The 21,676-nt window shown below is 40.9% G+C and overlaps 1 protein-coding gene and 1 long non-coding RNA gene across 4 annotated transcripts in view; one reads left to right on the forward strand and one right to left on the reverse strand.

Annotated features, from left to right (window-relative positions):
- SYNE1 (spectrin repeat containing nuclear envelope protein 1) overlaps window positions 1–21,676 on the forward strand; it is a 482,398-nt gene that overhangs the window by 238,458 nt on the left and 222,264 nt on the right. For 2 of the 3 annotated variants that reach the window (XM_028494816.1, XM_024122567.1), the window contains exons 6-17: window positions 1,878–2,042; window positions 3,557–3,729; window positions 5,183–5,336; window positions 8,071–8,214; window positions 9,020–9,184; window positions 13,099–13,416; window positions 14,118–14,273; window positions 14,429–14,599; window positions 15,212–15,538; window positions 16,788–16,940; window positions 17,251–17,418; window positions 19,653–19,829. In XM_028494816.1, the coding sequence (XP_028350617.1) occupies window positions 1,878–2,042; window positions 3,557–3,729; window positions 5,183–5,336; window positions 8,071–8,214; window positions 9,020–9,184; window positions 13,099–13,416; window positions 14,118–14,273; window positions 14,429–14,599; window positions 15,212–15,538; window positions 16,788–16,940; window positions 17,251–17,418; window positions 19,653–19,829 (2,271 nt within the window). Of the gene's footprint in view, window positions 1–222; window positions 379–1,877; window positions 2,043–3,556; window positions 3,730–5,182; window positions 5,337–8,070; window positions 8,215–9,019; window positions 9,185–13,098; window positions 13,417–14,117; window positions 14,274–14,428; window positions 14,600–15,211; window positions 15,539–16,787; window positions 16,941–17,250; window positions 17,419–19,652; window positions 19,830–21,676 lie in introns of all 3 variants that reach the window. The other variant, XM_028494818.2, reaches the window with a different exon arrangement.
- LOC114487030 (uncharacterized) lies at window positions 8,092–10,126 on the reverse strand. The gene is made up of 3 exons (XR_003681605.1): window positions 9,986–10,126; window positions 9,077–9,201; window positions 8,092–8,175 (listed from the first exon to the last, which is right to left on the reverse strand). It is a non-coding gene; the product is annotated as an uncharacterized lncRNA (long non-coding RNA).

The raw sequence follows: 21,676 nt of genomic DNA on the forward strand, positions 1-21,676 counted from the left end.
TGCGCCCGTCCCCAGTTTCAGATGTCCTGTTTCCCAGCTTTCCTTTGAGGTGTGATTTGTCCGGTCCTGTGGTGCACACCGTGTGTAGCTTGGAAATAATAACGCGCCTTTGGGGCACACCTATTACTCCCCCGTGTTTGTTTCCTCGGTCTTGGGGCCGAAGCTTTGTCTGCAATGTGCTCTTCCCCAGCCTCTTAATAGTGACTTGCTTGTGCTTTTCAGTCTGTCCTTGAGGAAATAAACTGCTACGAGCCTCAGCTCCACAGGCTGAAAGAGAAAGCTCAGCAGCTGTGGGAGGGCCAAGCGGCTAGCAGGAGCTTTATGCACCGAGTGTCACAGCTGTCTTCTCAGTATCTAGCTCTAAGCAATTTAACAAAGGTAACGCCTGCCATGTGCTGTGTGTGAGTGTGGGCCCCAGGTCGCAGAGCTGGGGCCCGGGAGCCCGGGGCCCCGGGGCAGGGCTGAGGCGTGTAAGTGCTCTCCCCAGCCTCGCAAGCCCAGCCAAACATTTGTGCTGCATCATCTCACCATGCTTGTCTGAAAAGAGCAAAGGAGGTTTCAGACATCGAAGAGACTTCCCATCGCTATGAGTGCCCAAAATATTCCCTTTAATCCTGAAGTGGTATGTTCCCCAGAGCTTTTATCTTGAAGACTCAAAGCATAAACATAAGGCAGAATTCAGAGTATTGTGGCTAAAGATACGCAGATTAAATTCCTTTAGGAAAACAGGAATTCAAAGCAGTTTAAACTTACTTAGTTGACCACATAGGGTGAGTGGGGGATCATTTTTTCCATTTGTTTCAGTTCTTTATATTCATTACATAGTGTCAAAGATGTGTGGATTGAGAGTTTCAGCTCAGATTCTAGAGCAGAGCTCGAAATTGGCAATGAGTCCTATAACTGATTAAAGTGCTTTTCTAACCGCTTAGAAAAAAAGTAAATGGGATCCCACAGTGACCTCACGTAGAGCATTCAGCAGACCCATCTTGAACTTTGTAGGGCCGGCCTACCTTGAGCTTTATGGCCTTGTAACATTTGTTCCCTATATTTCCCTCTTGTATTTCAGATCTGAGAATGTAGGGAACCTGCCGTAACTTGGCTTTGCCTGTTTTAGTGTGGGTTTACTCCTAGCCTGCTGTTTGCATCCCAGTAAAACATCATTGAGACAGACAAATAGTGTAGGTGCTGGAGTAAGAGTCTGTGTTTACACCAATGTTTTTTACTTTTTTTGTCTTTAGAAAATCTGGCACATATCTGAAATTAGAATAAATTAAGGCCATCTTTCTATTCCTTTGTATTTATTTAGATACCAACAACTCAATAGATACTCAAATGCTTTAAGAGCTGAAAATTATATTCATAAAATCTTCACTGTTGGATATAAGCTTTAATTAATAAATAAAACCACATTTACGGTCCCAATTTAGGGATATTACAGAATCTCAGATAATTGTTTTTTTAGAACTGGCTACAATGTCGGTCACGTGGGTATGTGCTATCAGCTGAGCCAGATGTGATCGTGCGAGAGCAGAAACTACTTCAGTGGGCTTCCCAGACAAGGTGTGAGGAAGACATTAATGAAATTTCTGAAAAATATCCCAATTGTCGTAAAGAAGAGTAGCGAGTAAGCTGAGGGACACTAAATTGTCATTGTAATCTTTCTGCTTCTTGACCCAATTATTCTCATATTTTTACTCTTTAGAAAGCCATTTCACATCTCATAGATTCATACAGCCTTGCATCGTATCTGTGAACATACGGACCTATGGCTGATGGCAGTTATTTGGAACAAAGGGTTAGCTTTACAATCTGAGTAGCTTCAGGGTGTGAAGTCTCTGTGGAAGGGACAGCTGGAAAACGATTTCTGTCATTTCCAGGAGAAAGTGTCAAGACTGGACAGAATTGTTGCAGAACACAATCAGTTCTCCCTGGGGATTAAAGACCTGCAAGACTGGATGACAGATGCGGTCCACATGCTGGATTCTTACTACCACCCGACCTCTGACAAGAGCGTGCTGGACAGCAGGATGCTCAAGCTTGAGGTGTGCCTTTTACGAGAAATGTCTCTAATTTACAGAATTTGTTTTTCTCAAAAGTTCTCGAGTCTCTGTCTGTCTGGTATGAAAATGTCACACTCTGTCCACGAGAAATCCAAGAATGCTCCGTGGCTATGATCCTGTTTGCATAGGGAGGCTTTGCCTAAGCACTCCTGAATCGACTGAGCTCAGATATACTCAGTCATGAATACTTTACAAAAATTAAAATAAAATAAGGAAATTTCCTGGCAGTCCAGTGGTTAGGACTCTGTGCTTTCACTGCCGAGGGCGTGGGTTCAATCCCTGGTTGGGGGAATAAGGTGCCGCAAGCTGCACGGCGTGGCCAAAAAAATAAAAATTAAAAAAAATTTTTTTAATAAAAAATAACAACCCCCAAATGGTTACTTGCTTGATGTAGCCAGTTAAGAGGCTAGTTTCAAATTATATCACAGGCACATTTATTCTGAGAAATACTTGGTTGAAACATTTTATCGGGCAAAACCTTTCCCATTTTGTTCAACTCACTTGCCTGCCTGTATCAGTTAGTCCATTCTTCTCCCATCACAAGATATTAGTTCTGTGTTAGTTTTTGTGATAAAGCAATCATTCTGCGTTCATTCACCTGTCATTTATACACTGGGTGCCTTTTGGGAGACTGGCACTCTGTCTTGATACCAAAGATTCAAAAATGAATAAAATATGGTCATCGTCCTCAAGGATTTCGTTGTCTGAGGCTGGAGGCTGAAACCCAGAAGACAGTAATAATAATTACGGTGCTATGGACACACAGGGGAGCAGAGCCGGGCAAGGGGCATCGGGTTGAGAGTTGAGGCAGGTTTCTCAGAAAGCCTGATACCTCAGCGGAGATTTCAGAGTGGGACCAAAAGAGCAAAAGCTGAAGAAAGCCAACAGCATGGTGTGTGAGACGTTACTAGCGGTTCTTTCCTGCTGCAGCAAAGGCTGATGACCATGGCTGGCTGAAACTGAATCTGTAGAGGTTGGTCCAGATGAGAGAGAGAGGAGACTTTACCTTTTAGGTGATAAACACCAGTTTTATAGCTTTGAATTCAAAGATCCTTCTTACATGGAAAAAGAGGAGTGCTTGTGAAGAACTGGAAATATATAAATTAATATATAATATGAATTAAGCTATTTCTTTCAGTTTGTTGTATGAGAGACCTTAACCTTTCCAGAGCTCTTCATGCAGTGACCTTTGAGAATTCAGGAATCCTACTGTCATCTATTTTTCTCTAATTAGAAAACAGTAAAATTAAACTTCAGTGGAAATTAGGGATTATTCAGAGAATAAAAATGACCTGAAAGGCCAGGGCCACTCAGGCTGGTGACTGGTTACTGGCACCACCAGCAAGTGACTCTCCCGTCCTCCACCTGATAAGCCTGAGAGACCCAGGGCTCAACCCAGCTGCAGATCATCTGCTGTCCACAGGGACTCTGAAATATTGACAGCTAGAAGTGTTAAATAAGCAAATGACAAAGGACTTCTGTATGTGCTTTTACAGGCTCTATTATCAGGGAGACAGGAAAAAGAGATCCAGATGAAAATGATAGTGACCAGAGGGGAGTCTGTCCTTCAGAATACCTCTCCAGAAGGCATCCCTGCCATTCAGCGGCAGCTGCAGAGTGCGAAGGATATGTGGGCGTCCCTTTTGTCTGCAGCGATTCGTTGTAAAAGGTTAGTGAGGCTGAAGGGCTGCTGTGAAGTCATTGCTAAAAGATCTAGAGGATGGCTCAGTAACAGACTGTCCCGGGGTTCTCCCTTTCTCTCTCTCTCTCTCTCTCTCTCTCTCTCCCCGCCCCTCGGCCCCAATCTCTTTCTCTCTCTCTCTATTGCCCTGCTCCGTTATTTTTGCCTCCCTTGCTTCCTTCCTGCTTCCCTCCCTCCTTCCTTCCTTTTCTTTTTTCTTCTTGGAACAAAAGGAACTGGCAGGTGCGAGCTCTCATTTAGGTTGACCTGCAGTCCTATGTCTGTGTTTTCATATAACTACATGTTTCTTCGTGTTCATGTTCACTGCTTCAAAAGTCAAAAGATAAATACATGTTTAAGCATGTGAAGATTTATTAGTTAAAACCAATCAGTTTACTTGGGAAGTAGCCCCAGAAAACACCAGTAGGTGGTGGGAACAGCACGTGAGGAAGGGAGGGCAGCCAGTAACCTGGGCAGCTGAAGCTTACTCCCAGCAGGCATTGCTGGGAGCCAGTGTAGATAGAGCGCGTCTGGGAATTACCCACGGAAAGCGGGGGAGCTGGAGTGTTTGTAAACGAACTGCCATGCGTCGGGCAGGCAGTCGAGGATTGCCTCCAGGGGACGACAATCCCTGGCATTTCTTGCCTACAGTGCCCTCAAGCTGAGAGGGCACCAGGGACCAAAGGATGCCCTCGGGCCAAGAGGGCAAGGAGTTGGCCTTTGGAGGACCGCTTGGCAGCGCAGTGCAGGGGTCTGGCCGGAGGGTGGAGCGCAGAGTGTCTGCTACAGAAGGGTTCAAGCCTGTTAGTAAAATTAGACACAAAGGATTCATGGAGTTAAACATCTGTACTGAGAGAAGGAAGTGCTTAATTTATCAGTAAGAGAAATCATCAGGTTTTAATAATTAGACCAATTCAGGAAGTGTTAGCCTATATCATTTGTGATTTTCTGATTTTTAAATCTCATGCAAGATAGTGACTATGCTTGTTCTTGTTTGGTTCTTCCTTCCTTCTTTTATCACTTTTTTTTCTCTCCTCTGGATGTCCTACTCAACTTGATGGAGTTAAATATTGCTTCTCTTTCTGCCCTGAGTCTTGGCTCCGAAAAGCCTCGCTCAGGGCATCTCTCCTGGTTTTGTCTTCGGGCCTCTCCCAGTGTCTCGTGTGACCTGGTTACTGACTCCAGGTTTTGTATCCAGTCCCTCTTCTCCACCCGTTGGCCTGGACTTCACTGACCCTTGCTTCTCGAGGCTGTGGTTGCCAGGGACCCAGACTCAGATTTGATAAGCCACAGCCATTCAGCCCCTCTCAAGCCTGCCCCGATCTGATCTATGGGCTTCCTGCTGGGGAAGTAGACAGAACCAACACAGTGATAGAGATCAGACAGATTGAATGTACATGGCTTCTCAGTGTAGATTACTGTCCTTTCAATTACCTTTCAGTCAACTTGAAGGAGCTCTTTCTAAGTGGACAAGTTATCAGGACGACGTTCGACAGTTTTCCAGCTGGATGGACAGCGTGGAGGCCAGCCTAAACGAATCCGAAAGGCAGTATGCAGAAGTGCGGGAGAAAACAGCCGCTCTCGGCAAAGTCAAGGTGGGACCTGGATTTCGGATTCCATTTGTTTTCTGACAGGTGCTTCAGAATTGCCATAGTTGTACAGAAATGTGTTCACCTGAATCCTAGGGCTGTCCACATAGGCAAACTCTATTTGAGGGGTTTACTATAATTTCTAATGGCTTCTCAACCCAGACTTTTGTTTGTGGCTATTTTGTTAGTGAGTGAAAATGTCCTCTTCCAGGAAAACCTCATAGATGCATGTTTTATGAAATATTTAAAATTTGGCAACTTGTTATAGCTTTTCATATCTTCAGCCTGCTCATCATTCGGAAGTAAAAGTACTTTCTTTTCTCTCACATCCTTTTATATTTCTACTTTTGTATATTTTTCATAATGCTTATATTCGTACAGTACTACATGTAAAGCTTAATAGATAGATGGATAGATTGATGGTAGATCGATAGATACATAGATAGGTACTTGGAGGTATGTTCTTAAACCTCTTTTTTTGCTGATATTAGTATTCACACATAACATTTTGGAAACCTTTGATTTATTCATCCAGGACGTATTCATTGGATGGCCTGTTCTACCTAAAACTTATTGTGTCCTAAACAGTATTTATTATCTTTTACCCAAAATGCTTCACACTCCTGTATTCTCAGTGTTAGTTCTTTTGTGTCACCCCACACTGAATACCCGAAACTGGGAACCTCATTTCCCCACCTCCTTCTTTCTTACTCCCGCTTTGAATTAGGCAGTAGGTCTTGCCGATTCCAGTTCAGAAATGTCTCCTGACTCTAATCCATCCTTCTTTTCCTAAATTGCAACAGCTCACCTCGTCTCTTGTCTCCATCTCCCGTTATCTTCATATAAAGGTGAATGTCTCTCCTTCCTGCCTGAGAGTTCTGTGGCTTTCCACTGTTTACAGTATCATGCCAGTCTCCCTCCTCTAGTTTGTAAGAATTTTAATAATCTCTTTGCCAGCCTCATTTTGCCCACTCTCCCACCCTCTTTCCACCCTTGTGCTAGTCTTACTGTATTTCTCACTGTTTCCTGAATGTGCCACATTAAATGGAATTAAACGATTCCATGCCTTTGCAGACTCTCTTCCCTTCTTCACAGAATACTTTAGCTGTGCCCCGGCACCTGGCAACCTTCTACTTACCTTTCTGAGTTAGTTCAGAAGCTATCTTTTCTATGATACCACCACCACCCGAGGCTTAATTAGTTCTTCTGTTCTCTGTTGTTCATATCTCCTTATCAGTTTTATAGAATATATGCTTACATACCTCTCTCCCTCAGTGGATAAAGATGCTTAATTTTCTTTTTATCCTATGCATTTGGCTCTCTGTCTGACACAGAGCAAATGCTGAGTAAAAGTTATTTGAATGACTAAATGGCCTTACGTGACCTATGCCAAATCACTTAACATTTCTGGGCTTGCATGAGTGTTTGCATCTGAAAATTAATCTACTCATAATTATCTACCCATCGTATTGTTATAATGATCTATTGCTTTATTAATTCTTCATCTATTCAATAAATATTTACTGAGAACTCGCTACATGCAGGCATTGTGCTCGATTCCAGGTAAATAAAACAGACAAGGGTTATATTCTGGATGGGACACCTATACTCATCCGAGAATGCATGAATAAACAAATAATTATAACTGGTGATAAGTGCCCTGAAGAAAAAACTGCATGTTATGAGAGAGAGTCACCGGGACAGGGCAATTATGGACTGCTTGGAGTCGGGGGAGGGGGAGGAGAGACTGGAAAGGCGTCTCTGAAATAGTAGACGGAAATGATGCCCTAAGGAATTTAGTGCAGAGAAATCAGTCTGGGGAGGAGGGTGGGAAAAGAGCATTTCAGATGGAATAATCAGCATGTCCCTGAGGAGGGAGAGAACCTGGCTCAGATAAAAGGGAGCTAGAAGAAAGGCTGGGTGTTGCTGGAGCCGAGAATAAATGGATGGGTGCTGCCAGGTGATCTGGCAGAGGGGCCAGGGACCAGATCCTGCATCGCCTTGAGGATGCTAGCCTGTGGATTTTCTACTTGATTTTCTACTTGATCCTGATGGCCTTGGGAAGATAATGTTTTAAGCTGGGGAGTGACGCGATTCCCTTTAGAATCTTACAATCTTTTATCACTCAGGCTGCTGTGTGGAGTGTGGACAAAGGGACTGGGCAGGAACTGGGGGCAGGGAATCTGCCTAGCAGGATATTGCAAAAGTCCAAGTAAAAGGTGATAGCAGCGGGGGCTGGGGGTTTGCAGGAGACAGGAGAACACATGTCAGGATACAGTGAAGACATAGAACTAACAGGATTTCATCATAGATGGAGGGAGAAAGGGTGACTCCAGTGGTCTGAATTGACCAGCTGGGTGGGAATGGTAGCATTTACTGTTTGGAAAAAGACTGAAGGGGAAGGAGGTTTATTGGTGGCTGGGGAAGGATGGGAATGGAGTAGAGCTCAAGAGCCCATTTTTGGACAAATTAAGTTTGAGGTTTCCAAGTCAACTGGAATCAGTATCTCAAAGACAGTTCTGGGCCAGATATCAAATACACCCCCCGACTCATATAGATATAGATATAGATGATATAGATATAGATATAGATGGATGGATAGAGTGATCTGTCTACCTGTCTACAGATAGATAACCTGAGATCACTTGCCAAGTATGCAGTTAAAATATCCTAATTTTAGTAGTACCATTGATATGATTATATATGCACCAATTCCTTTATTTTTTTTAATGTTCTCTAGTTATTAAATGAAGAAGTGCTGAGCCACAGCAGCTTGCTGGAGACCATTGAAGTCAAAGGAGCTGGCATGACAGAGCACTATGTCACCCAGTTAGAATTCCAGGACCTGCAAGAACGATACAGAGACATCAGAGCGCGGACCAAGGTATGACTCACCGTGTTCCACGCAAACCCACTGAAAATGCAGTGTTTGGAGCTGTGCTTATTTAAAGACTCATTTGTTTGGGGCAATGACAGCCTTGTGAAAGCAGATAGAACAAAAAAAAGCAAAATGAATTTTAATACTTTGAATACCTCACTGGCAAAACCAATCAAAAACCCTCAACTATTGTTAGGATACGAAAGTTACTGAAGGAAAAAAATTCTCAATTAAAAAGTCCTAGAAATGTACCTATTGTAGAAAAATTGGGGGCAGCTTCATAAGGAAGACTCACAAATTCTTTAATACGTCTGGTGATGAAAATTTTCTAAAGCAGGAAATAATCACCAATAATATTTATAATACTGTGCTTTATTTATTTCTTTGTGAACTTCCAGCACACCTTACTTTATTAGACAAAGTACGTGAAAAATTAAATCCACAGTGAGTCCAAATCCTCACTGAAGGCACAATATAAGAATTTCGGTTTTCTTCATTTGCAAAAATGTATTTTTATGACAAATAAAGTTAATTCCTTTTTTTGGAATATCCATGTTACATTTCATAAGGAATTCAGAGATCAGGAAGTTAATTCAAGAAAGTGATCTTTAAGACCCCTTTTACTCCTAATATTACATTTTAAAAATATTTTTGGCCTAAATCTTAATGTTTTACTTTTCTAGGAAACATTCATATTTTAATGATTTAATAATCATGCTTTTCTAAAATTCCAAAAGTGAATTCTTACAGTACGTTGAAACTGCATGTAGAAATGTATTTCCATCTTAATCATCTTACATGCTAATAATAGGAAGCAGTAACCAAGTCTGAAAAGCTAGTCCGCCTGCACCAAGAGTATCAGAGAGACCTGAAGGCGTTTGAAGCTTGGCTGGAGCAAGAGCAAGAAAAGCTTGACCGATACTCAGTCCTTGAAGGCGATGTCCACACTCACGAGACAACGGTGCGGGATCTTCAGGTAAAGTCTGCTTCATCCTAAAACAAAGGAATTTTCATTCTGAATATGGAATCCTTATTTTAAGCGGTGGGAAGTTACTGTGACCTTAAATCCTATAATATATTAAGTGAAACCCCAGGAAGGTCTGATCGATAGCATTTGGGGACCTCAGTAGTGTATGCTAGTCGAGATCATTTGACAGGCAGTTTAGACTGAGCAGGACTGGAACTTGAGGAATTGGTTAAGTTACTAAGGTGGCCTCTGACGGGAAGGGCTAGTGGTCTCATCTATGGTGTTGGCTGGTCCACCTGCCTGTTCCTCCCTAAAGGGTTGAATTAGATGTGGAACAGCTGCAGGAGTCCATAGCACATGACACTTCTCAAAGTCAAATTGGTGGCACCATCTTAGGCCATCTGGTTTTCACCCAAATCTCCCACATTGCTGAGGATACAGGCCCAGGGACAGAGACCTAGAAGAAGGAATTTGAGGAGCTAGAAAAAACACTCGTGCTCAGGTAAGCAGTCTTGAGATTCAGGGCGAGATGGCAAACCTCATGGGGAAAGTGGTCCTAACCCACTTATTCATTGACTCATTCAACATTTACTGGACACCTCATGCAGTGCAGACACTGTACTTGGCTAGCTACTGCAGGTAAAGATGATGAAAATATTATTCTTGCCTGCAAGGAACTTGCATTCTAAAGAAATGCAGACCCGTTGATAGGTCGTAATGATCTATCTAACAATGTGAAAAGGACAATAATAGAACTACTCTCTTATTAGGGAGCTTATGGGAGCATCAAAGAGAGCCCCTTAATCTTACCTGGAGAGACAGATAGGGGTCAGGGGGTTCCCAAGAAGGGGACACCAGGCACACAGAGTAGAGAACAGAGAAAGGCCAGCAGGACGACTCCATGTCCCACCAGCTCTGTGTTGGAACTCACTGAACGCTGTCAGCTCTTACTGGAATTGGTTCAGGATTGGGCAAGATGTACCTACAGCTTACGCAAGGTGGAAAAGCAAGACTGAGATGGTCATCGCTGGCATATAACATTTCTGGCTATTTCAGTGGGTCTCAGGGAGTGTTGTGTAATGGCGGGAGTGTTGTGTAATGGCGGGAGTGCACAGTTGGGATTAGGAAGTTTGGATTCTGACTTATGGTAAGAACTGACCCTGGGTGACTTTGGCAGAGGTGAACGTCTCTGACTCAGTTTTCTTCACAGAGCTGTTCTGAGGAAGGATTGAATGAGATGGGAGAAAAAGCTTATTTAAATAATAGTCCATTCATGAAATAAATGTACAGCAGAAGTTGAAGAGTCATAGTTTCATTAGCTTATTTAAGGATCGCATCCATTTTATTCTTAATAGTAGCATACTCTGGTCTGCTAGGTTTAGCTGTTGTAATTTATCTTAATGGAATGGACTTTGTTTTCTGGCTATAACCCCTCCCAGCCCTTCACTCCAGACATTCTTGGCAAGCAAATGCCAGGCTCTCCAAGTTCTGTGTAGGAACTGGGCCAAGAAGTCACTTGTCACCGGCAGATGTTTCTCCTGTTCCAGAAGAAGATGTTTCACTTTGGACAGTATTAATGTAGCCCAAACCCAAACCTAACTCCAACCTCTCAGTACACTGTGTATTAATTCTTATTGACACTGTCTTATTTTGAGGCACCACAAATGTTAAAAAGGGAGGGGAGACGCTAAGGCAGAAATTGGTGGTGGAGACGTGACATTCCAACTGCATAGCGGAACTACTTCAGGGTCCTGATGTCCTGCAGCTCGCTTAGTCATCTGGGGATCTGCCAGCAGTGTGAAACACGTTCACAAATTATTTTGCATTTACTGAAGGCTTAATTTGAGTCTTAGTACATATAGATTTTTTAAATATTTAACTATATTTTCGCCTCAGAATAAATACTTGAAATGTGGTATATATAAAAGAATTTATCTAATGCAGTGATTTGTTGAATAGTGAAAACTGCTATAAAATAGGGAAAGGGTGATATATTCAGAAGATTAGGGGCTTCCTTGGTGGCTCAGTGGTTAAGAATACGCCTGCCAATGCAGGGGACACAGGTTCGAGTCCTGGTCCGGGAAGATCCCACATGCCGTGGAGCAACTAAGTCCCTGAGTCACAACTACTGAGCCTCTGCTCTAGAGCCCACAAGCCACAACTACTGAGCCCGCGTGCCTAGAGCCCATGCTCTGCAACAAGAGAAGCCACAGCAATGAGAAGCCCACACACCGCAACGAAGAGTAGCCACTGCTCTCCGCCACTAGAGAAAGCCCGTGCACACCAATGAAGACCCAACGCAGCCAAAAATAAATAAATAAATAAGTTAATTAATTTTTAAAAAGGAGATTAATTGGGGCAAGGATCAGTAGACTGTAGCCCAGAACCTGTATTTTAAATAAGGTTTTATTGGAACACAGCCACACCTGTTCATCTATGTAGCGTCTATGGCTGCTTTGGCGCCACAGTGGCAAGGTTAGGCAGTTAAGTAATTGCAGCAGAGATTGTGTGGCCCACAAAGCCTGAAATATTTACTGTCCAACCATTTATGGAAAAAGTTTGCCAAACCCTGTATTAAGGAAAGAGATTGTACAAAATTACCTTTAAAAAATTATAGGAATTTTGGAATAAAATTTCTGTTTGTCATCTTTTTTTTTTTTTTTTTTTTGCGGTACGCGGGCCTCTCACTGCTGTGGCCTCTCCCGTTGCAGAGCACAGGCTCCGGACGCGCAGGCTCAGCGGCCATGGCTCACGGGCCCAGCCGCTCCGCGGCATGTGGGATCTTCCCGGACCGGGGCACGAACCCGCGTCCCCTGTATCGGCAGGCGGACTCTCAACCACTGCGCCACCAGGGAAGCCCTGTTTGTCATCATTTTGATTAATATTTTACCATAAATTGTTCTTCCTTTCCATTTACAATACATTCACATTACAACGTTCTTGGAGTGATATCATAGCTGAGGACAAATGTATCCAATAGTCTGAACCATATAAGATTGCTATTTCTATAGGTCAAAGTGGTCAGATATGAGCAATTTCGTTGGTATTAAAGATTTTTTAATAATATTGTATTCTGACTAAATATGTTGGCACTTTTAACATTCTTAGTAGGATTTGACTTGGCGCCTTTCAACTTTAGATGGTCAGATCAAGTAACACAAGTGTATAATACCGTTTTGCCAACATCTTTAAGGATATGAGTTTTTCTTTCTATAAAAAAAGTAGTTGATGCTCTTCAAAACTTGGTTCACACTAAATTTGTAGGGTAAATTTCTGGGACTTATGCTTTGGTGGAGGGAACTGTATTTGTACCTAGGAGTACCTGATGGGCAGGTGTGATAATTCAGCCTTCCAGGTTTGTATGCCCTGTACCCTCCAGGGCCAACTTCTCTTTGCCATCGCATTCCCTAGAACATCTTTGGCAAAGGATCCCTCCTTAGCAAAAACAAGGTCCATTGTTCTTTTCTCAGCCACACATGTAGCACTGATCCCATTCAATGTCAAAGCGAGAAACCTTAGGCTCTTTAAACAGATTAGGAGCCAAAAAAAAGCCTAGGTTATTATATTAAACAATAACCCTTTAATCACAGTGTTTTTTGCCTGTAGGCTGAAAAGCCACATTTCAGACATTGCTTCTAAGATGACTGAGAAAAATATTTCTCTCGGTGTGTGTATTTGTGTATATATGTATGCATTCTGATTAATTTAATTGGAAATATTTCAGAATCTTTCTCCTGACTTGGGAGACAGTATTCAGTTTTCGGTACATATTTTTGTGTGTAAGTCGGAATCAAAGCATTCTTTCCTAACGTGAAGTTTTCTTGAAGCCAACGTGAAGGGCACGGTTGGCTTGAGTGAGACATGATCACCTACACGGGTGTAAACTATGAGTGAGGTGTGGCAGCCATACCTTTCCCCTACAGGAGCTCCAGGTGCACTGCGCAGAGGGGCAGGCCCTGTGGCATTCAGTGCTGCACACCAGAGAGGAAGTGATACCATCGGGCATCCCCCAGACGGAGGACCGGGCATTAGAGTCTCTCCGGCAGGACTGGCAGGCTTACCAGCAGAGGCTGTCCGAGACCCGAACTCGGTTCAATAATGTAGTCAACAAATTGAGACTGATGGAACAAAAGTTTCAGCAAGTAGACGAGTGGCTAAAAGCAATGGAGGACAAAGTGAGTCTCAGAAGTGGACGTCAGTCTAACCGTGCAGCCAAGGAGATACATTTACATCAGATGAAGGTACAACTAATGTAAATTCCTCATCTTTGTCAAAGTAGCAGTTGCCTTGCATAATTTGTTTCCTTAAAATATTTAGTAACTTTTGGTCCAAGGTTTAGCTTTTGCAAAATCTCTTTCTACTTGCAAAGAAATTTGATGTACATTATAATGGAGCATTCTTCTACCAGCGATTATTTATTAGAATCCTAAGGCAGTCTAGTTTAATGAAGTATCTTATATTTTCTTCCCAAGCTTTATTACCTTACTTGGTAAAGATACATGAATGCTAGTGTTGCAATAATTTGTTTATGGCTCTGATTTGAAATTGCTTTAATGTACTACATTGACATGATACTTGAAAATTAATTTTATTCTAATTTTTATGTAGATTCAGTGCACATGATCAAAATAATCCTTAGGCCTCTGGAACTTCTTTTCCTTATTCATCTATTTTAAAATTTATCTAAGTACAACAAAAGATATAAAAATATATGTCATATAGACAGAAAAGCACTCAAACTCATTAAGTGTGCAGTTTTTATCATGTTACTGGAATTACATTTTCATGAAGGTTTTATGTGAAGTCTTTTCAAAATTATATCACAGAATAAGTATAGTCTAACAATACACTGAAATCGTTTTCTAGTAAGAAGATATATTTATTTGTCTTACTCAAGAATCTGTAAGATTGACCCTTTCCCTCCAATACTGTGTCATTTCAGAAGTGGCATGAAGAAGTCACTGCGTACAGAGATGAAGTTGAGGAAGTGGGAACCAGAGCACAGGAGATCCTGGATGAGAGCCACGTGAGCAGCCGAATGGGCTACCAGGCCACCCAGCTGACGTCCAGATACCAAGCCCTTCTCCTCCAAGTGCTGGTGAGTGGGCCACCCCTGCTCATCACAGGCCAGCAAACTTCCCAAGCCTGATGTTCTTCCTTTCGCTAACTTCCAGTGACGATAATACGTGTTTATCAAGAAAGGCACTGGCACAGGTCTTTAATCACTGTTCAATTGTGTTTCTTCTTTCAAAGGAACAAATAAAATTCCTGGAGGAAGAGATCCAGAGTTTGGAGGAATCAGAATTGTCTTTAAGTTCCTATGCGGATTGGTACAGCTCTACTCACAAAAATTTCAAGAATGTGGCTGCCAAAATTGATAAAGTAGATAAAGTGATGATGGGGAAAAAAATGAAGACATTGGAGGTAGGCATGCAGATATCAGGTTTGTCTCCCAACCCTGTTTCTTTCACGAGCTGTTCCTGTCTCCGGCGTAGAACTGGGAGTGCGTGTTTCATCCCCGCCCAGTGTGATTGGTGATTCTTGGCTCATCATTTCTAAATTCCAAGTTATAATCGCTTAAGCCAAAGACTGGCTTTCATTTTATTTGTGTTGTGAAGTCATTTCAATGTCTTACACACGGCTGTGCACGAAATTCTTAACTAAGTTCCAGTTTGACGCTAAATATTAAAAGAAAAAAAATATCTCAAATTCATGGCACTGTGCGTTAATAGGGTTTTAACTCAGATCTGTAGGAGCACTGTTAAGGACAAGAGAGTCATCAAGTTCTTCCTTAAGTCTCTGATTTGGAAACGATATGCTGATCAGGACTTCAAAAGACCAATATTGAAGTAAAGAAGATTCCTGATTGCTGGCGGGCTAAATCTGGTTATAAACTTCAAAAAACATATTTTAAGGAGAAATCAGTGGACTCAAGAATGGGACTTGAAAGGCTGTTCTTTAAAAGGAAAGAAATAATGCTAAGTTATTTGCATGTATTTGTTTGTTTGTTTGTATTTGCTTCCCACTCTTTCTCAGGTTTTGCTAAAAGACATGGAGAAAGGCCAGAGTTTGCTCAAATCGGCCCGAGAGAAAGGAGAGAGGGCTCTTACGTACTTGGAAGGTGGTGAGGCAGAGACGTTAAGAAAAGAGATCCATGCCCACGTGGAACAGTTGAAGGAACTGACCAGCACTGTCCGGAAGGAGCACATGACTCTGGAAAAAGGCCTTCATTTAACAAAGGAATTCTCAGATAAATACAAAGCACTAACTCAGTGGATAGCAGAATACCGAGAAATCTTACACATTCCTGAAGAACCCAAAATGGAATTATATGAGAAAAAAGCTCAACTATCTAAATACAAGGTAGTGTGTTGTTACTAGCTGACACATGCACGAGGACGTCATGTAGGACTGAACTGGTGGGACGTGATTGCTGGCTTGTGTCCCCCTTAGTGAGTGCTAGAAAAAGCCCTTAAAGCGCCTATTCTGCTGGTGGGGAGTGGTATAGATTTATTAGGCTAGAAACACTACATCAGACTTATTTTTCCATTCAGGAATTATATTGGTCTGATATTCGAAGGTTGTGTCAGTAAATGGAGATCTATTCTGACAGTGTGATCCAGGTATGTGGATCCTCCAGAAAAACCTTCTTGGCATTAGGTTCTCACACCTACAGATTTTATCTATCATGTAGAGTCTTTCCTTCATCTTTTGGTACAGAAGGCCTATAAACTGACCTGTGGTAAATTCAAAATGAGACATCGTATTTCTAAGAAAATATATTCTAATTAACCAACTGTAGTTAAACATCTTAGAAATTAATTTTTGAAAGAGTAAATGGTGATGTGGATATCACTATACATGCTGTAGATATAAATATTTCACATACTCAAATCTGTGAAACAGTTATTGAAGCTTATACATGGAATAGTCTGTTTTCTAAATTTGACCCAAATTATTTAGCAGTATTCTTTAAGAATTACAGTGTGACGGCTTGCCTCAAAGCTTTTCCTGCTGGAAGCTTTTTCCTACTCCAGCCAGTATGTCTATTCCTGTCCTTGGCTCTTCTGCCTAGCCTGACAGTGTGTCTTTGAAGGTGTTATATAAGAATCACACTGCTTCTTCTTTTTTAGTTCCCTCTGAGTTCTTGATATATTTAAATAGCACTTTTAGGCCATCATAGCAACGTTGCAACTGGAATTTGTCTCCCAGGCTTCACATCCAGCTCAAGCTGCTATTGATTTCACGAGTCAAAATCAAAAGGTAGCACCTCGCTCCCTTCATAGAGAATTAAGGTTTATTTCTCTGCCGAAAGGAATGAGCTAGAAGCCAGCAATATGAACCGTGTTAAATTTAGCCAAATGTAATTCTTTTCCATACGTCTCTCTGCGCATGTGAAGGGCTATTTGATGTCTTACTTTTACTCTGTATTGAAAAACTGTATTAGCCGTAAAAAGACATTCTCTCTTTATTGCTTTATACTTATTAATTTTTAAAGTACATATCAGATCTTTATTTGAAGTAGATAAACTTATACATGCCAACGTATATGTATATATTCGCCTTGATCACATAGATGAGCTGGCTCTTGTTGTTTTTTCTTTGATTCAAGTCACTTCAACAAACGGTGTTGTCCCATGAACCATCAGTAAAATCAGTGAGAGAAAAAGGCGAAGCCCTCCTGGAGCTGGTGCAGGATGTTACTTTAAAGGACAAAATAGATCAACTTCAAAGTGATTACCAGAACCTCTGCAGTGCAGGAAAAGTAAGGAGTGATCAGAAATTCAACACAAATGTGTGTATTTGCCACAAAGGGGGTCCTGACTCCTTTTTATATGTCAGAAAATTTTAAAGTCTGCTATGGGTCAGTCTTTTTTCTTTTATTCAGATGGGCATTTTAAATGGCGAAACGACTTTGTGGGTTGTGCTGTATCTTTTTTTTTTTCGTTCCTAGTAAGTTTCTGATGTGTGTAACTCTACCTACCCTATGAGTTGTCCTGGGCTTTTAAAAATATGAAAGTTTTGAGTAGATTTTTGGCTTGAAAGTCACTTCTAACGGACACCTGGCTTCACAGGAGCATGTTTGCCGTCTCGAGGTGAAAGTCAGAGACCACGAAGATTACAACGGTGAGCTCCAAGAAGTGGAAAAGTGGCTGCTGCAGATGTCAGGAAAGTTAGTGGCACCCGACCTCATGGAGACAAGCAGTCTAGAGATGGTTACCCAGCAACTGGCCCACCACAAGGTATGCCTGAGCGCTAAGGAGCTGAAGAATACAGGGTGGCTTTAGCAGGCGTGCCGTGTGTACGTGCGTGTGTGTGAGTGCACGCGTGCGCCTCTCTGGATTGTAACGACTGCACTTAAAGAGTCAGGTCTGAGTCTCAAGAATGACTGATAATCGAGAACAGTGCAATTTAATATTTAAGCGACTCAACAACCGCTGAATCTGGGCATTCACCTTCTGAACATATTGTAGCATTTTTCCCAGCTAATAGTTTTTCATTGCAGAATATAATCTTTAGGGAGTAATTTATCAAAGAGAAATTATCTTTACTTTAGAAAAGTATAGCCAAAGATAGGATACAAAAATAGTAGTCAAAGAGTCTGGGTTCTAGCCAGACTGTCTTCTTCCTAGTTGGGGGGACTTAGCCTCTCTGCGCCTCCTTTTTCTCCTCTGTTAAGGGTGGTAATGACACCAGCCCCATCACACAGCTGTTGTGGTCATCACGGGAGATAATGTATGTGAAAGTATTTTGTAAACCATAAAGTACAGGACTGATATGTGGTGTTAGTATATTTATTAATATGTATTTTTAGTAATTATATGTGCCAGATGACAGATGTCATATAGTCACAATTTTATGGAGCAATTTTGGTGAGCTTAATGGGAAACTGATTTTTAGTCGTGACATGGTAAATATCTAGCAGTGTGTCTTAGGAAGACCAGTTAACCATTCTGGGCTTCAGGATTCCTATAGGAGAACATTTTATTTAGCAAATACCAACAGAAAAGTAACTACATGATATAGTCTATTTGGCACTGAGAAAATACCCTCAGTAACCTCATGATGTAGTGGTTCCATTCCAGCTCGAAGACAAAATGTTTCTTTTCAATATGGCATATATAATCACTGTTAACCCAGCACCACTGGAAAAAAAGTGGTGGAGCCTGGGCTGCTGAAGGACCACCTGGTTTCCCTTAGATGCATTGATGTGTCAACCCAGGAAACTTTGTGTTGGAATGTCACTTGTCATTAGCATTGTAAGGAAATTAGAACCTGATCTGAAAAAGTTGGTTCCTGCTCTCTAAGTGATCTTGTGAGAAAGCTCACTAGAGAACACAGGTGGGCACAGTGGTGTGTGTGAACTGGAATCGGGCAGAGACGGGCCCAAAGCTGGGGGCTGTGCCATTTACTACTTGTGAAACCTTGAACATGGTTTTTCTTTTCTTTTCGGATGCGTTGGGTCTTCGTTGCTGCGCACGGGCTTTTTCTAGTTGTGGCGAGCAGGGGCTATTCTTCATTGCGGTGCGCGGGCTTCTCATTGCAGTGGCTTCTCTTGTTGCGGAGCACAGGCTCTAGGTGCACAGGCTTCAGTAGCTGTGGTGCACGGGCTTCAGTAGTTGTGGCTCGCGGGCTATAGAGCGCAGGCTCGGTAGTTGTGGCACGCGGGCTTCAGTAGTTGTGGCTCACGGGCTATAGAGCGCAGGCTCAGTAGTTGTGGCGCACGGGCTTAGTTACTCCACGGCATGTAGGATCTTCCTGGACCAGGGCTCGAACCTGTGTCCCCTGCATTGGCAGGCGGATTCTTAACCACTGTGCCACCAGAGAAGTCCCTTGAACATGTTTTATAACATCTCTGTGCTTCAATCTCCTCATCTGTAAAACAATAGTAATAATACACATTTATCCGGGCTTATATATAGTCCCTGCACTATAGCAGGTGCTTAATAAATGGTAAGTGATAAAGGTAATTTTTATTTTTATCAATATAAGTATTACTAGATGTAAATTAGATCTTTACATAATTTAGACATTCGATTATTACATAAATCAGATATCTTATTAGATAAATTAGACATTAGTAAATTAGATTAAGTTGTAAGTAGATTATTTTAGATATAAATTATACCAGAATTATAATTTATAGAGTTGAAAAATGTATTAACATCCTTCTTGCTGGTAATAATACCATGGAGCGGATCTCTAACTGCGATCAGCCTCATGAAATCACTTAAAGGTTACTTCATTATTCGTATGTAACTTAATCCATTGAATTCATTAACTTTTCCCATTGGAGTATCTCTGAAAATATACTTTTTTTTTCATTTGTTGATATGGTAACCAAGACAAATTGCAAAACTCTTTTAAAAACATTTTAAACAGTGAAATGATTGATCTTAAACTTTCTGTTTGATGAATAGATTATTTAAAGACTAAAAATGGAATGAGAACTCAGTATTTGTTTCATTTTTTGTAGGCAACGATGGAAGAAATTGCTGGTTTTGAAGACCGTTTGAACAACCTTAAAATTAAAGGCGACAATTTGATCAGCCAGTGTGCAGACCACCTCCAAGCAAAACTTAAACAAAATGTACACGCTCATCTGCAGGGCACAAAGGATAGTTACTCAGCCATCTGCAGTACAGCCCAGAGGGTGAGTACCACTGGAACATTCTAGAATGATGAATAATTAAGGAGAAAAATTGTGCAAACTGGAGGTTTTTAAAAATAGTTTTTGTGCTTCAGTCTTTGGGATTGTTTTGGTGTTTTTCCAGACAGAAACTAAGACGATAGATTTCATAGTCTCTATGTGAACATAGAACTAACATATCATATATTTGATTGATGTGATGAAGTGGTGAATTTCAGACATGTGGTTTTACTCAATCCCTTTATTCCGTGAATTGATTATGAAAAAAATTTTTAATTTTGTTTGTTTTTATTTGCACACCATCAATAATACCTCTTTCTAATTTGCCATTTATTCTATAACATCAAAATAAGTTTATTCTGTAAGCCGCACAATAATTATTTCTTTTTAACTCTATGCAGCCCAGGTTCTACTCTAATTCAGTATTTTTATGTATTCATATAGAAATTGAGAAAAGTTGCACCAATTTCGAGGTATACTTCAGTGGGTATCCCTCCAATAAAATGGAATCCTTAAGGTTATAGATATAAGTCTAAGATAAATAAGAATCGCCCTTTTAACAACAATTAAGTAAAATTAGTGGATTACTCTTTATTATTCTGGAATTTGTAAATGACACTGGAAGAGTCCATCTATTTTTGTTTCTGGGCTATTTAGTAAGAACTGGAGAAATACAAGTGACATGGGGAGAATGATCTGTGTTCATCACGATAATAAAAAAAATGCTGGGTGACGTTAGTTGATCCCTAGACTTGGAAAATCCACCTTCAAAAAGTTAATAAAAAAGAGGGATAAAGGAATCTAACAAATAATTGCAGATGATGACAAAGGGGAAAAAGGGGGTGAGACAAGAAAAACAGCAGCATGGAGCTTTCTGGTGAGCTCATTTGTTCACTCACTCAACAGAGATTTCTTAGCACTGTCTTTGTAGCAGGCTTTTTCTGTGCGTTAGGGACACAGCTTAATTTTTTTTTTAATTAGTAAATGTTCGAAAGACAAACATAGTTTAAAAATAAACTTTTAAAAAGTAGACAAAATTCTAAGAACAGAGTCAGAATCTTATAATTAAACTTTGCAAAAATGTTAAAGAAAGCAAAATACCTTTTTTCTTTTTAGTTCTGCTTGGAATAAAAATAAATAAGGGATAGTCCCACTATCAGATAAAAGTGATTAATTTAATAGATGACAGAGAAAAGCAGAATTCAATTACTGCTTCTGTTGTCTCAATAAGGAAAGAAAAGCCAGTCTAACCTCATAGTCTTTTTTTCTTTCTTTTGTTTTTGATGAAGAGTTTGCTCAGAAAACATCATAGGTATATTTCACCTTGATTTCAAGGAAACACGTTAATAGTTTCTCAACATGTCTTTGTGGATAAAATGGAAATTGCTTGGCTGGTTGAGGATTAATTAATTGAATAGATGCATCAGAAAATGTTTGGGTTATTCTAGATTATTGTTGTCCTGGAATGTTAACTTCTAAGATGAAATGAGGGCATCAAACTCTCCCCTCCCCTGTGTTATAATTTAGTTCCAATTTACCCTACCCCTAAAACAGAAGCTTTTCAGTTAGAGAAATATGGGTTATCTTTTCATGAGCTGGCATTTTATTTTTACTTTTAGTTTCTAGTTTAAATGAAAAGGACAGTATTTATACCATGGGGGAAAGCTGCAAAAACGTTTGATTTATGTTTGATCAATTTACTTCAAAGATTTTATGCATTCTAACACATTTCTAGCGTTACATTAACCCTTCCCACCTTGTCTTTCCATGATCAGGATATTATGTTGTAATGTGTGGGTTGAGAAGTTATAAACTGGGGCATAGCCCATGTGCTTTGCAACATTTTGGAA

Source organism: Physeter macrocephalus, chromosome 10 (genome assembly GCF_002837175.3).
Source record: "Physeter macrocephalus isolate SW-GA chromosome 10, ASM283717v5, whole genome shotgun sequence".
Taxonomy (NCBI): Eukaryota; Metazoa; Chordata; class Mammalia; order Artiodactyla; family Physeteridae; genus Physeter; species Physeter macrocephalus.